General features: G+C 37.0%; 1 protein-coding gene across 3 annotated transcripts in view; it reads right to left on the bottom strand.

Annotated features, from left to right (window-relative positions):
* Positions 1-17,130, bottom strand: part of PLXDC2 (plexin domain containing 2) — a 437,738-nt gene that overhangs the window by 247,215 nt on the left and 173,393 nt on the right. For all 3 annotated transcript variants that reach the window (XM_036880911.2, XM_057498266.1, XM_036880912.2), the window contains exon 2: positions 3,091-3,302. In XM_036880911.2, the coding sequence (XP_036736806.2) occupies positions 3,091-3,302 (212 nt within the window). The remainder of the gene's footprint in view (positions 1-3,090; positions 3,303-17,130) is intronic.

The following is a 17,130-nucleotide window of genomic DNA, read 5'->3' as shown; positions in this document are numbered from 1 at the left end:
TTTGTGCCACAATAGTAAGTATGCTATTGTCTTTTGTTTAGTGAAAGTGGGATACAAAGTCTAGATAATGGCAGAGTTTGAGAAGAACATGCACAGGAATATCATTCGAGGCAGCTTAAATCTCAATGGGATACTAATTATTTGAACAGTCACTACTACAGTCAGGGCTCTCAAGCAAAATAATTCAGATTCTTGATATCTACTTTGGAAGTGTCTAAAAGAAAAGCACACATAGTCTTCCATGCTCACTGCTTGTATTAAGCAACATTAATCAAAATGCTTATTCCTAAAAGATAAGAAAGATCCTGTCACAATGCCCAGCACAGAGTAACCACTCTATAACTATTTGGTTTCTTTCTTTTTTATTCCTGCCTAATTCAGTCAATCAAAAAGAGAGGCAACAGTGTTCAATACTATTTCAAAGGCCAGGAAAAGTTGCAGAGAAGTTTCAGATGTAGGGTTTTTTTCCCCAAAGCTAGTTATAATGCCAAGGAGTGACTTGTGGGATGTTAGAGTCCCATAATCTCCATCAACTCCCAGAACCCCATAAAAATAAACAAACTCATAAAATATAAGCAATCCTCTTGTTATGAAATCTAGCTGAAAGACAAATCCTCTTCCAGCCAGATGGAAATCCCGAAGTTACTCTCAATGATATTTGGGCGCTGCCACTGTCCAAAGCCATTACATAATGAGAGTGCTGTTCATTTCTCCTTATGGTAGAGGAGGCAAAATCAAGGGAAAAGGATAAACGCTGGGAGCTGAGTAGGCCTGGGTTTGAATTCCAGCCCCTTTACTCACTAATGGGAGATTTTAAGAAAAACACAAATGTAAATCTGGAATTACCCTCATGTAAAAATTACTGAGATTACCCAGGAAACCTGGGGTGCAAATCTCACCAGGCTGAAATAAGGTAGGACTAGGTAAGATGATATCCATATGGCACCAGGCAGATATTAGCACCCAGTGAGGACCCAGTAATTAGCTCCCTGCCCCAGCCTTTCTCCACTTTACCGATTCAAAAATCACTGACATTATGTGATTTCCCTCTATTAAAGTAGAAAAGAGAAAACTAGCTGAATAACAAAATCATAGCTATAATCACAACCCAGTTTGTACATTGAGGAGTTAACACATCCCTGAGCAAAGGGGTTTCTATTTCACAAGTGATTAGGAAAATTCAGTATTCTGCATACAGACCACACAGCGTTCTAAGAATCTGCTTTCTCCCTTTCAATCTCGGTAGGTGACTAGTGCTCAGCAGAGCGTAAACACCTCTGCTTCTGCTCAGTTCTTCTTTCTCTACACTGCACCCTAACTAGAGAAAGGCTCAGGCAAGAATTATGTTGCCTACCCGCAAGTTGCTATAACAACATTGTTGCCAAAATAGCAGGCACTCTGCAGGAGCCAGAATAGCTTCTTAGAGATATTCTACAATTTCAGCTCCTGGGCACATCCTTTGTTGCCTGTTAAGGGGCCTGATGGGGGCAGCCAGGAACCACCAGTCACATACCAGTGCAGAAGATGGAGAGGAGTTTTGCAAATTGCTGGACTTCTCACATACACAGAAACCCTACAGCCTGTGCTTCTGATCTTCTGACAACTCCCTGTCACTATGAGGGAACAAATGATGCCTTGACCCTATTTGCAGAACCATGGAGCTATCTGTTTCATGAGGTTGAGTTCTTTTCCTAAATAATGAGTATTTCAGGGCAGTAACAAAAATGCTGCCTCATTCTTAAAAAGTATAGACCTGTCACCTGGGAGAAAATAGGAACTAAAGCTTCAGACTGAAAGAATATACATGGACAATGGCCAGACTACAGATGACAACAGAACTCTGACCCTAACCTCTTCAGCAACCAGTCCAGGGAGCTGACACACTCTTGGCAGCTATCAGCCTAGAATGGGCAGGACTTGGTTAATAAGTGACAGCTCCCATGTTCTCTGTCCCTGCATCCAGTTCAGGACCAACCACAGAAAGCCCCCTGAACCAATACACCCCCAAATTGGTGTGGATATGGCCCCTTGAATCAATCACATGAGACGCTCTGCTTCTAATTAGACCACCTGGCTTTTCCAACAACCTCCAGTCAGAGCATACCTGAAGTCCTCTATTGTTTTACCTGAAAAACTTTCCCACTCCCCTGTCTGCTTTTGAGTCGGCCAAAGGCAGGTGATGTGGGCTGACTGACTCACCATGACCAACTAAACAAATAGCCTCTGCTCTTATCTGAGTGTTTTTGCTATATCTGTTGTACTAACAAGATCACTTATGATTTGCAATGCTGGACAATGGAAACTTAAGCAATGTCATCCCACCCTTGAGGCTTCTGGGCAACACTAAAACCTGCCTAAAATGTGCCCCAGCAAACTTCCCTGCTCACCAAAGCCTTTTCCAATCATCCTTCCTCTTCAAGGCTGCAGCCATAAGAACAGACATGGAGGGACCGACCATCCTAGTTCACCAACAACTGCCCCATTTTTGTACTGAAAGTCTTGCTCCCAGGAACCCATGAGTCCCAGGTAAATCAGGACAGCTGGTCACTCCTCAAGGCTCCTCAGCATGCCCTGCCATTGGCCTGGATTCTTCACTCTTCCCACTGACAGATTATCAACCTGGTGAACCCCTCCCAATCAGCCAAGCCCCAACCTCAAGCTCTCCTTCATGCCACCAGACAGCCTGTACTTTTTTGGTACATATCTCATGGCAGAGGGATGATATGGTTATGGGTCAAGACCCTGCTGCACAATGAACTGCAGATGGGTGCTAGTTGGTGTTCATCTTCATGTCCCTCCCTGTCATCACCACACCAAGCCCATGCTTGTCTGGTTTATAAGTAAATGAATTCATGGGTGATTAAATGGCTTAACTATTATTTATTCATTTAACATAGTTATAATTATTTATTATTGAGTTAGTGAATATTAATTATTTATGAATGAATTAAATAGATCCCTACAAAAAAGTCCAAAAGTTCTAGACTAAACTGAAGGGACAGCATATATATAGTGAAAGAGAAACACTGGGGGCTTTTCAAGAAATATATTCACATTAATCCATTTCAGGTCCTGGGATTGTTTACTCACCTCAATCTGGGTGGTGTTGTCCTGCCCGTCATCCAGCAGCAGGTCTGTGAAGCCTCTAGGCTCTGGGGAGTCTTGGCCCATGCTTGCTCGGTTCGAGTCTATGGCCCTGATAGCATCTGAGCTCCTTTTCCACCGGTGGCTGAATGCATGTGAGTCCACTTCCACCTCCTCTTCTGCTTGCAGGAAGGCCTGAGCAACTTGATATTGCCAATCTGTTTGAGAAAGAAAATAATGAGTTACCACTTGCTAGAAGTCATACGCATGCTAGCTAATACAGCAGAAAAAAAATTTTGTTAGTCATGAAAATATGAGGCTCACTCATAACAGTGAAATCTGCTCAACTGTAATATTTTGAGTTGGGATGAACATCTCTGAGTAGAATGCAATTTTAGGACACGCCATAAGTCGTGACAACAGCTAATGTGTAGAGCCAGCAGAGTCCCTAAAACAGATGCGCAGCCCTAAAGCAATGCATTTTTATTCCCTTCTCTCCCAACCCCCACAATGCACTTCAGAAACATTCTCTAGTTATTCTGTGAAAACAAGCTATAATCCAAACAAAGGAATGAAACCAAGTGATCCTTAGCACAGTTGAAAATAAAAGTCTGACATTATTTACTTGTGAGCTGATACTCATTTCACAAGGGTTATGCTGGGAAGAAATGGGCCAGCAATGTATCTGAATGGGTTAAATGAGATATGGAATGATCTTCATGTAAATGTGCTAACCTGCCTTGCTTGACTTCCCAAGTCAGACTGGGTTCAGTGCCTAACTCGTTTAATAGGCAACACCTTCAGGAGGCATCACAAATGCTCTTGTTCATTTGAGCTGTTTTCACCTTGGAATCTTGTCAGGGTGTGAGAGGGTGACAGTGATGGGCACTTAGAGAAATGGATGGAAAGGCAAGGAGATCAAATCACAAAGGTATTTCAAAGACATCTGCAGAGACTGGCCTTGCTGACCCAGCTCGTTCTGCTACTACAGGAAAGAAAATAAGATTTAATCATTCCTTGTAGTCTTTCATTTCAGTAGGTCAGCAGGGAAAGGTGTACCGCAAGTATGGGAAATTCAGTTTCTGACCAAGAAGAACAGCCCTTCTCTATGTAACTATTACCAAAAGATATGAATTGACAGGCTTTATAACTGGCAGGATATGGGTTCAAAAAGGACTAAGAGAGCAGTGATTTAATTATAGCTGTGATGTTCCCCTCAATACAAGAACATTCCGAGAAACCAAAATGTATTTAATGCAGCTTATAATACAACTGAATCAGCTACTTAAGAACTCAGATAGCTATGTTAAAGCTTCCATTACTTGCTGCCTGCAAATGGTCTAAAATACCTCACTTTCAACTCAGAGAGGTTGATGCCTCTAGAAAGTGGGGAAATTCTTTGATTTCACTGTGAACTTAAAAGTTCTCCCACTGCCTAGTGCCTTCGTGGCTACCACCTAGAGGGAAACACTACTCTAGTGTTGGCATTCTAGACCTTTCCAGGGGCACACAGAATATAAGAGCTTAGAAGAAACATGGAGATGGAAATGGCCATGAACTCCACAGACAGGAACCCGAGGGCCAGAAACATGTAGCACTGTGCTCAGTTCACAGAGTTGTTATAAGGCTGAAAAACTCATGTACATAAAGAGTTGATCATGGTCCCCTCCCACCATCTACACAGCAAATATTCAATAAACATGTCTAACAAGAATTGTCACTCTCATTATAGGAAATGCTTCTTTTTTAACACTCTTGTTCCTGGACATTGAACAGTGCTTTATAAATGTTTATTGACTGAATGAATTGTTGACAGTCTCTTTGGAGCAAGAATGATAAGACCAGACAGCATTAACTAATGGAAGAAACACTGGGGTAGAATTCTTTGCTAGGTTTGCTGGTTATGGGGTCTAGCAAAATTCACAGAAGTCTGTGTGCTTTAGTTACCCTATATTTTAAGTGGGAATGCAATTATCTTACCTGCAAAAGGAGAGTTTTTCCTGAGGATGTGTCAACTTCTAAGACCTATGATTCTAGGCAAAGCTGCATAAAGCAATTTTATTTGCTCTATTTATATATCCTGCCTCTTTACCAAAGATATATGAGGCATTTTACAATAAAAGTAAACAATAAAGTTTTATAACAACCAGATAAGTTTTCATCGCACAACACTGAAGTTAACTTTAGAGATGTGCATTTGCCTTGCACTGAGGGGTAGTGGCCATCTGAATACAAATAATCAGGTCAGAACAATTGAAAATCTATATGGGATCCTTGTTAGAATGTCAGTCTAGATAAGAAATGTAGCAAATATAATGCAGTTAAATGGCTAACCAATCATTGATAACACAATCGGTTTAAAAGAAAAATCATATAAAGGGAATGGGTTAAACCTCAGTCCTCTATAACATAAATCAGGAAAAATATACCTAAGATTTCAAATAATTGGTCTTTATTAAAATCTTCAAAACAGAATTGCAAAGCAAATCTTGTTTTTTTTTTAAATGGGTGGTATTGTTAGATATTAGTTGAGGGATATTAATGTGACCATTATTTTTTTAGAAATTTGTAAGCCCAGCCAGAACACAGTACTTTGCACAACGCTTGTTTGGTCAGGAGCATCACACCCACACCTGGGGTCCCGGCACACAGCTAACCCTGGAGGAGCTGCTGACACAGGAAGCCTGTTACTCAATTTCTTTGAGCCCCCTTTCTCATTTTCTCCCTGCCTTTATTGTACACAAGAGAACAAACGAAAAGGAGCTCCAAAACTTAGGGATGATAAAGTCCATATTCCCCACTGTTAAATTAATTAGACAAGAAGATCATTACACTGAGGTGGTTCTGACACCTTAGCCGCCTTTACGAGTAAAAACCCAAGCCTGTAGAAGTGATGTAGTTAAGAAATTAAGACCTAAGAATAGCCAGTCACCAACAGCTGGGTGCCTTTGCTGCCTCAGGCAAACACTACAGCCCATCAGGTAGTGCCCCTGCTTTGCTTCTGCCCTTTCTGCATAAACCCTTCTCCCCCAGCTCCTGTCGTGGGGCGTCTCTAGTCACCTCTCGTTTGGTTGCTGCCCTGCCGACTGGAATCGTTGCTCAGGCAAACTCTTCAAATGTTTAATATGTCTCAGTTTATCTTTCGACAGCACTTAAGTTGAAGTTTGGGGACTCTGATTAGTGTGTCAAACTCTTGCTTACTGAACATTCCAACTCACCCTAACTTAGCAGGTTTACTGGGGAAGGTAAACGGACAGACAGGTAGCCTCCTGTTTAAACAAGCATAAACGCTCACTCCAGCACTTAACAAGGGTCAGCCTCCAAACAGCTGCGGGGTTCCTGTTTTTTTGTTGTTGTTTTTCCACTTTTTAACAGTTATATGATATGTTTTCTCTCTTGCTTCGCTGTTATCTTAAGACCATGACAGCAGCTGATGGGTTTCCCTCCATCACCGACATGCTTGCTCCTCCTAGATTTTGCCGTCTTAAGCTTTGTAAACCTATCACTTCATCGCTTGCCGACTCGAACTGTACTTACAAAAAGTAAACAGAATCTAAGGAGGGATCTGAGAGTTTTCTAGTAAGAAAACTTGTGACCTTTAGGACCGGGCCTCCGTGAATTTTCTTTTGGTTGCTATTTTAGACCTAATTCTTTTTCCCTGGTTCTGTTATGCATAAGCAAGACTACCCATTATACATAGAGAGAACGTTCCTATATGTTCATAATTCTGTAGTACATGGTTCATTAAGACTGAAGTATGAAATTGGCTTAGATTTTGATCCCATTTCAGAATGAATGACTTTTAGGGAAGACAAAACAAGTGAAAAATGGATGTTTTACAGAAATACAGACTGAGAAAATTGGCAAGACCACAGCCTGGTTATCTACATTTTAAGTTATTCCTATGCACTTCATGGGGTTTCACATTCTTAGCAATATTTTGAATTATTCTTTAAATCACCATCAAAATGAATCATTCAGAAGAATGATGGGAGATATATGCAATATAATTTTTCCCTTCCCAGCTGTAGTGAAAACAAAAGCAACAGAAGGGACCTCTGAATAGTCTGGCTGGACAGATTGCTTGCATTCTGTCCACTGTGTGTTAATTAAACCATGGATGGAAAACCTTTGAAGATAATTTTCTCCAACATATTTTGCTATAGTTGTTAATCACATAGCTCATGGAAACATTAAATATATCTAATGGCTCCCATTTGGATATAAGGAGAGAAGGCTTAAAGACATATATTTCTTTACGTACGATACATAAATCGATCTTAACACATGAAGCTATTTTATTTTATTAAAAGTGCAGATAAACTATTTTTGAAGAAGGTACTTCATTACATTTCAACTTGAACATCATTATGAAATCCAATAATGTCTAGTTAGTCAGAGAGTAAAAGAAAAAACTCATGTATATCCTCATATAATTCCCTGCAAACCTTGCAAGTCTCTTTTGTGCCATCACACACAGTAAAATAATTTGAAAAAAATTTTTTAAAGGGAAGAGATCTACATACAAATGATACACAGTATATGCCAAACCACCAGGAAGTTACTACACAAGTTGACACACATCTTCTGTAAATGGGATCCATTATGATTACACCTTTTGACAAACACTTTGGGCTACACTTTACAAGTGACCCAAATCACCCCTGTGAATCTGATGCAGAAACATTAAGATTGTTCACTGTGCACAAATTTACTGGCTAGACTCGTCTGAGAATAGATGAAATTATTTGGTGCAGGTAGACTCCCATATAGCTATGCAACTAAATTTATTGTGGAAGTGAAGAGGAAGTTCTACACAAATGGTTGTATCTTTTGTTATGTCCCATAATGAGCTGTCTGCACAGCGGACTTGGAGGCTCTGATCGACAGCACACAGGAAACGAGCTGCAGAAGAGAACGCATCCAGAAAGCTTTGTGGGAGATACCAGAGGGCTCGAGTAGGACCCGCATAACATATTCTTTCTAAGCTTCCCAGAGGATTCTTGCTGCCCCTTGGTTGAGGAGCCCTGCTCCATGCTCTTGTGTCACCCAGGGGCCTTACTTAGGTCACAACTTCATCATCTCTTGCCTCCTAACTGGTCTTACTATTCTCAAACTCCTCCCTCTCCTTTTCTCCTTCTGCTACCAGAGATACCTTTCAAATCTATCCACTTCTCTGCTCTGATTAAAATCCTTGTGGCTCCTTATCACCCACAAAACTATAAAACAATCCATGCTCTTGTGCCAACCACTCTCTCCTGTCTCTGCCTCCCCAGCTGTGCCCTAGGCTCCCCCCATGCAGAATTTCTCAATAATCTCTTTACCTGCAATCGATACAGTTACTCTTGCATGGATGAAAGCCCCTCTCACTCCAGACTTTGGGAAATCTCACAACCCTTTCAAGATCCAGCTCAAATATTGTCTTAAGTGAAGTTTCCCCTGACTCCCCTAGGCTGAGCTTTCTCCTGTAACTCTTTTTACCTGATTCTTTAAACACTCTTCACCTATCTCCACTTGAATGTGAGAATGCGCAGAAAAGAGTTAACATAGCAGGCTTATGAATGTTATCCTTAGAAAATGCTGCTTTAGAGGATGGCTCTTGCCAGGTGTCTGGGAACTCAGATTCAGGGAGGGTTGCCGCTATTTCCTTACAGGTAAGAGTGGCTCACTGTGGTTAAACAGTTTGAGCAAACAGCATGGTGTACACTGAACACCTGCCTTCCTTCTGGGAGTCTGGTGTTTTGGTACATGCTCAACAGAAGGTGGTTATGTGAACAGCTCCAAAAAAATTCCTGGGCACTGAGTTTCTAAGGAACTTCCCTGGTTGACAGTAGTTCACATGCGTTGACACAGCTCATTGCTGGAGGAGTTATGAGTCCTGCATTCTCCTGCCAGAGAGGGCTCTTGGCAACTTGCCCTGGTTCTCCAGACCCTCCCCCCCAAGTGCCTCTTCCTTGGCAGGGTTTGCTATGTATCCTCTGCTATAATAAATCATAGCTATGAATACAACTATAAATTGTTCTCAATCTGGGTGTGGCCTTAGAGACTGGGGCCACGGTCTGGGGGCAGCCTTACAAACTTCTGACACAGAGGTGTTTCATAACAGGGACTTTATATTTTTGTCCTAGCAGTATAAGCATGGACTTGACAGATAAGTCTCCAAAGTTTTATGAGTAACGAATGAATGAGCAAATGAACTATAGATTAGGTTGCTGTTCATCTGAGACAATATCTTAAAAGATTATGTATGCAATCTCTTGTCCAACTTAAGATTTTAAGCATGTTTCTGAGTAGTCAGATAAAAGCATAAAGAAGGAGATAACTATGGGACAACAAATGTATAACAGCTTCTGCTTATCTGATTTGAGTTCCACTCCAAAACAGTTGACTAGCTAGTTGGATGATGTTCAGCAACATTAATGTTGAGCTCATTATCTTGGTTCTTTCTGGCTAATGAACTCAGCAAGAAATACAATGCATGTCTTTGAACGTGGGTATGGCCCAGTGAGGTTGAAAAGCTATGAGATAGATGAAACAAGGATAATTTTAAGATAAAAGTGGAAATAAGCTGAGAATTACATTCGAAGTTTGAAGCATTAAGCATTAATAATTTTCTATTTTACTTTTAAATAAAATAATAAGCAATCATTTAAATTCTATACACAAAAATATCAATTATCCTATGGAAACAGTGTTGAGCCTTATGAGCAATCATTAATAAAATTTAAGATAATTTTAAGGTATTGCTACATATTTACTGAAGTATTAAAAATAAATAGAAAAAATAAAACTGTGTTAGTTATAAAACCAAGTGGTTTATGCATTTTTTCTAATTATGAGCTAATAATAATATGAGTAATAATAATAAACCTTAATTCAGGGTCAGTTAAATGCCAGACATGTTTACTAAATATTTGCATTTTTGGCATGTACTTTTCTTTTACCCATTTTACATATGAGGAAATCGATGGCATAAAAGAAGGTCGCCAGAGCTGCATTCAGAGGCTTGGTCCTGACTATCAAATAATCTACCTCTGATTAATTTTTTTGTGACAATTTAGCACTCTGTCACAAACCTTAATGATCTGACACAGAGAAACAATCTAAAAGAACAAAAGAAACAAAATGAACTATTTAAAACAGAAAAAAAACATGTAAAGTATCCAGCATGTGAGAGCAAATAAGGAATATAACATCCCATCAAGTCGACTCTGCCAGTGGAAGGAAATGAAACAATGTGAATGTAAAAACAAAGCAGAAAGTAATAGCAAAATAATATTGGTTACATTTATATTATAGCTTGCAAGGTTGCAAAGTACTTTAAAATAAATAATCTTCTTGTGAATTGAGGATTTTCTATTAAGTGCCTAGTAGAAATTTAAAAGAAAAATTGAATTCCTTCAAGCAGCTTTCAGCACTTGTTTACTGTGATGATAAACTCCATATAATAATAAAAAGGATGATTGTCAAAGAACTCAGGCCACTCACTGATTTTTCAGATAACTTTGTCAAAGTTTAGAGAGTCGGCTCATTTCCATATGAGCCGTATTCTGCAAGTAACCCACAAACAGAGAAAAGAGGATTTAATCAGGTCTGTGAATCTGTCTTTTAATAAGGACCTTGGAATTTTCTGTAGAAAACATTACATCATGAAACCAAATGCCACATGGAATTTTTAGGTATGTGACCACCTTCTATCTGTAAAATGAGAGAAGACAGCTTTATAGCCTTTAAGGTCCCTCACAGCTCTAAAAGTTCATCATCTACCGGCTAGCTAAGTATCTCATTAACATATTTTAGGCTATTGGGGATCATATATTAACTATTTTACATTTGTTTTTAATTTTACTATTTAACATGTGAAAATTCATGCATTATGAGACTTCAGCATCTCCAGAGAACAAGGAAAAAGAAAACTTTCTTGGTAAAATACCTTAACACTTCTATTTATCCTTAGCCATCCTAAGATCCCCTTGTTTCTCGTATTCAGAATGGATGATTTTAAAATAAGGGCTCTACAGTAATAGCTAAGTTCCAGTGCATACGAAGTGTGACTTTGCCAGCCAAGGGAGATGGAAAATTCTGTAAACAGGACTAGTCATGGCCAATAGCCTCTCTAAGGAAAATTTGAGCCTTCTGAGCCAGAGCAGGCCAGATGGAATCAATTGGTATAATGGTGCCCAGTGTCAAAGATGATGTCCAAATGCTTAGGGCCCATATCACTGAGGGCCTTCTATTAAATTATGGCTGCCAGATGTCTGATAGACTCAATCTCACTGTATACTGTTGTCAGACCATATTTAATTTGTAGGATCAAAATCCATCATGGCCCAAAGTTGAATCTAGGCTGACTTAACCAACGACCACAGATGACAGACAACACACGCATTTCTATCAGATTGTTTTGTAAGTTCTACCTGATTTAAATCATATAATCAATACCATTATCAAAATAGTCCCACATTTCTATAGGTTAAATGCCCTCTAGAGATTTGTGTGGATTTGGACAAACGGCCAATAATATTTGTAGTTTCCTCACCACGAAATTATATCTACTATTTACTTTTTTAAAAGTTTATAACTGTGTGACCTCATGCAAGTCACTCAACTATTCTGGGCCTGTGTCTTTATTAAAAGATGACTTTCAGTTAGTGGAAGTCATACCATATTCTTAAAATCAAATCCAGCAGTATCTTTCTGAAATTTGATTAAGTAATTCTAAAGTTTAACCTGAACAAATAAACAGATTAACCACACCAGCACTTCCCACTTCCCCAGAATAATGAGGAATGCTCTCCATATAATCCAACAACTAAGGGATAAAGACTTGTTTTTACAAGGCCTCTAGATCTGGGCTCAGCACGATGGCCTGATCTGTTCCCATTATGACTAACCAGACATTATTGGCTGTTAAATACTGAGTATAATTCCTGAGTAAAGGTGAAAAATACAGCCACAAAATCTGTATTTGGGGGCTTCCTGCTGTGTTCTGGAATTGAAAACAAAATATTAGCTTAAGAAGCTCAATAAAGCAATGGGGAAAAATATCTAGCTTTGGCATCTCCAAGTGAGTTTACAAAAGTGTCCTATGGAAAAAAAAATCACAGGAAAGATTTATGCTTCTGAATATCAAAGGCATTCTGAAGCAGGGATTCATAAATAATATATTAGTTACAGCAGAAAGCATACAATTGTTTAAACAAAACTGACACTTTGTTATTTATTCTTAAATATGGATCTCATATGCAAATATTATTTACTTATTTTTTGAGTACTTACTAGTACTTATTTTTGAGTACTTGAGAACTAGAGTTCTGTAATTTATAGATGGTTAAATTTGCATAATTTATCCACTTATCCAGTTTCCTTTAAGATTAACTCAAGCTAGTATTAAGGGTGAGATATCTTGACAGAAAAAAAATATTTCTCTATGTAAACCTATGATTTTTGAGTTAAAAAAAAGTCATATTCCAAAAAAGCATATTTTATAAAAATGGGAAACTTCAAGCCAAAAGCTGGGAAAATAATGCGAAATAGAAAGTTGAACATCAGTATAATCTGACTAAGATATTTTGGTCACCCATAAACTGTACCATATTTTTTTATTATATTTTACTCTGCTAAATTTGACAAGATTTTTTTCACTTTGTTTGGAAAGAGAAATATTTCAATTTGAATACCAACTGCCATTCAGTCAAACAGCAATTTTAAAATAAAGTTCCCAAGAATTTCTAAAATGTTATGAATACCTGAATTTCTGATCACTTTCCTAAATAACATTTCCTAATTAAAGTGCATGATTGCATATATTTATGCTGATTATGCAATTTAACTAACATTGTAAATAAGCCACAATCAACAAAATTACATTAGAAAGGAAATTAAGACAGTAAAAACTGTCCTAAAATTAGATTTCAATCTCTGTGATACATTTCTAAAATACACAAACTACCAGTTAAAGATTAAGTCACCAAAGTGAGATAGAAATCCAAAGTAAACTTTCAGCCACTTATAGATCAGAACTCTGAAGTTCTAAAAACTTTCTCTTTTTTCCAATTGCTTTGTTCTTCCTTTACCCTTGAATTTACCTTTCTATAAATGGTTCTTTACTCTTAGAAATAAACCCCATGTAAACCGGAAAAGCCCCTGCTTTAAGTATTTATTACAATATACATTTATCAAAAACATCCCCATACGTGTGTGCCTACTTCAGTATACAACCAAGAAAAAATACGAATTTCATAAAATAAAAACCCAGAACTTTCATGATTGGGCAACTACTACTTGCCAGAGTATTGCTCCAAACTGTATTTTATACATTGACCACTGCTCATGACAGTACTAAGACAAGAATTCTTTTATTTATTTTATAAATAAGCAATATCTGAGGAACATGGATTTAAGAAAACTTGCTTCAGTTCAAAAAATCCATAAATTACAAATTTTATGTAATTTCCTCATAGTATCTCTCCATTTTATAAAAAAAAATCAGTACTCATATGAAAGACTGTATAATCTGAAGGACTTTAAAAATATTAGATTAAAATACTATCTTTCTCTTAATATGAAAAATTTGAGAATTCAATCATTAAAAATAAAATATTAGAAAAATAAAAATACCCATCATTTTCTCTTAGGTGCAGGGTTTAGAGGGATTACCTTAGTGAACACCCTTCCTGGATATTTTTCTGTATGTCTGCACATGTCTATGTACAAAAAAAATATATGTGTGCTTGTGTGTGTCTGTGTGTGAGTGCACCTGTGTTTATAACTTGTTTATTTCAGTACTACACAATAAATATCTGTCCATGTTATTGACCATATACTCTATTTAATGAAAAGTTAGTGTCTACCATAAACTAACTAATCCTCAACTGTTGAACTTTTGAGTTGATACTAGGGTCTCAGTTTCTGTGAGCAGTCAACATCGTCTATCTGAGAGCAGGATCTGTGCTCTGTGGCAAGCACACTGTTGGTTTGCATACGCACCAGTGGAACGTGAACACAGGCATCCCATATTTGCACCAATCACTTTATGATGTCTTTCAAAAATTCTGTTTTACCTATTTGTTAGGTGAAAAAAATGGACTCTCACTATTTTAATTCACAGTTTTGATTGCTAATGAGTCAACATTTTTCTACTATTCCCATTTCATATTTCTTTCTTTTTTTTAGTTCTACTCATATTCTTTCTGTGGGATAGGAAACTTTTCCTTTAATTTAAGTAAAGTAAAACTCAATTTGTAGACAATTGTCTGGAAATAATTTACTCTATACATCTTTTTGAAACAATTTATTGAAATTGACACAATTATACCTAATATATGAGAGTGTCACGTTGTTTAATTGCCTTTGCACAATTCTGACGTAAGTAAAGATGAAGGATTATGTTTGCAGATAAAATTCAACAAATGTGGTTTTCGACATCTTTATTTGCAGTATATGCCATTGGGAAACATACTCTATAAAAGTGGCGGAAATGTTTCTGTCCCATCAGAAGATCTCTGTTAAAACATTTTATTGATTGTTCTGCTGCTGTGAACATCCACCTCTGTCTAACTGTGCCATGTACACCAGAACTGTACTCATTTATTTGTCACTAACTTAGGGATTTTTGTTTAACAGGCAAAGTACTTATTAAAGTACAAAGCAAATATTTCCTTTGATACATAAAACTATCTATAGTTGCCTACTGGATAAATAATAGCATAACACCTTTTGCATGGTAAGTTCCCAACAGACTTTATAAACTTTTGCTTTTCTAAAAAAAAAAAATTCTAAATTCTGTTAAGCATTTATGCTTCTTTTGTTTAATCATTCATACTTAGAGTAAAATATAGTGAACTGGTTTTACATTGCAAGACATCTAAATACAGCATTAGTAAACTAAAACTAATTTGAAAATTTGCCAATATAAACATTTTAAATCTTATCAAAAGGGCTAAAAATATTGACTCAGGAAATAACAATACAGCAATCATATAACATTTGACTCTAGCACTGAACAGTGAGAATATTAGCATATTTTATGCTTGCCAAATTGTGTAATTTGGAAATGATATCATATATTAACTATCTCATTTTTTAATATCTTTGTGGATGGGTTAGAGTATGAAGCTAGTCCTAAAATCCCCTATGAGGTAAATATTCATTTTTGATACTTCAGACATAACCTTACACATTACCTTCAGTCAGTGCTCATGTATTGTAGGTAATAGTAATATGAGGATTATTTGATTTTGAGAGGGAAGTTTAGATAAGAGTTCTGTAATTTAAAGATGGTTAAAAGAAAAAAAGTATGGACAATAACAAAAATGATAAAGTAAAATGGACAAAATGTTTAACATTTTGAATCTGGTCAAAGGAAATGCAAGAGTTATTCATATTTTTCTTTTCTTAAGTTCAAATTTAATTTCCAAATAAAAATAAACCCCTCACTCAGATACCATACACCAATGTTAACAGAAGTATTACATTAGCCAAAGGCAAAAACAAACCAAGTGCCTATCAACAGCTGAATGGATAAAAAAATGTGTTAAAAAATGCAATGGGATATTAATCAGCTATGAAAAGGAATTAAAATCTGATTTTAATTTGAACAATCCTTGGAGACATTATGCCAAATGAAATAAGTCAGACACAAAAGGTCAAATATTGCACGATTCCACATATGTGAGGTGATAGGAGTCTACATTTTTAACAAGACAGTGTAGGGGAAAAGGAATAGGATGTAAACTGGAAATTACAGTTTGAACTCTTCCCCCTATTTTCTATAAACAAAAAAAAATTAAATGAAAAAAATAAAAACAAACACCATCAAAACTCAGAGAATCAACCTAGACTAAAGAAAGATGGCATGTGTACCTTAACATTTAAATTTCAATAAACTTGAATCCAAATATGTATTCATGACACTTTAGACACCAAAAGGAAGGAACAAAAGGTATGAAAGATATTAAGTTGGTGTAAAACTATGTTTGGGGGAGGTGGGATTACATCACAAAGCCAGACAAGCCTTTTGACAAACTAGGAAAGGTAGAAAAGACAGCAAAGAGGTTTTTAATGATAGGTATTTAGAAGAATGTGGCAAATACCTGAGAGCTGGTTAAAATGGAGAAAACCCCTTTGGAGATAAGCAGCTGATTCAACATGTGAAGGAGTGACCTGCTATATTTTGCCACTTCTCTGGGTCTGGGACCATCTTTCTCTGCTCTGTAGCCAAATGGTATTGACCTTGGATATCCTTTCTCCTATACTGAAACCTGCAAAATGGCTTTACTCCATTTATTGTTCAGTTAATATACACTTAAGAATGGTAGCATTGTAAAACAGAAAATTGAGAGAGCTATCTATGAACTATATATGTTTTATATATAACAATTATATTGTGCATTTTACATATATATAAATAAATAATATATATATATATATAAATTTTTTACCCCCAACTGCTTCCCACTTCCAAAATTTGGGACAACTAGCCATGAGCAGTTCTAATGTTCATGCACAGAAATCACAATTGGACTTGCACTCCACTTGAGCTCAAATGTAACTCCTGCATGTCTTCTAGAATAAATTAACACACATTACCATGTTTTTATTCTACACAGATAATTTTCTTTCACAATTCCCAGAGGAAAAGCAAAATGCTCTGAGGCAAACTTTCAAGTATATTGCTTATAAGGAATGGCATGTGAATAAAGAGAAGAAAACATCAGTTTGTTCTCACTTTAACTTTACATAATGTCTCACATCTCACAACACACTGCTCTGGAGTGAAGTGTTTTAACCTGCCTTTTGTTATAAATTACTTGGCTGGGTAACAGACAGGCAGGCAGTCTGAGATCATTTTTTTTTAAGCCATCAATATTCTTCCATGCTATTTAGAATGCCAAGAGAATGCTTTCTTCCTTTCTCACTTATCAATCAAATACTTCATGAAGTTTTATTAAAATTAAGTCAAAAATATTCTGTGTGTTTGTGTATAAACCTTACATTTGTTAACCTGTTATTGGATTTTCAAAAATACCTGTTTAGAAAACTGAC

The sequence above is a fragment of the Manis pentadactyla genome, chromosome 3, assembly GCF_030020395.1.
Source record: "Manis pentadactyla isolate mManPen7 chromosome 3, mManPen7.hap1, whole genome shotgun sequence".
Lineage (NCBI taxonomy): Eukaryota > Metazoa > Chordata > Mammalia > Pholidota > Manidae > Manis > Manis pentadactyla.
Note: the sequence above shows the minus strand (reverse complement) of the source record. Positions and strands in the feature narration are given on the sequence as shown.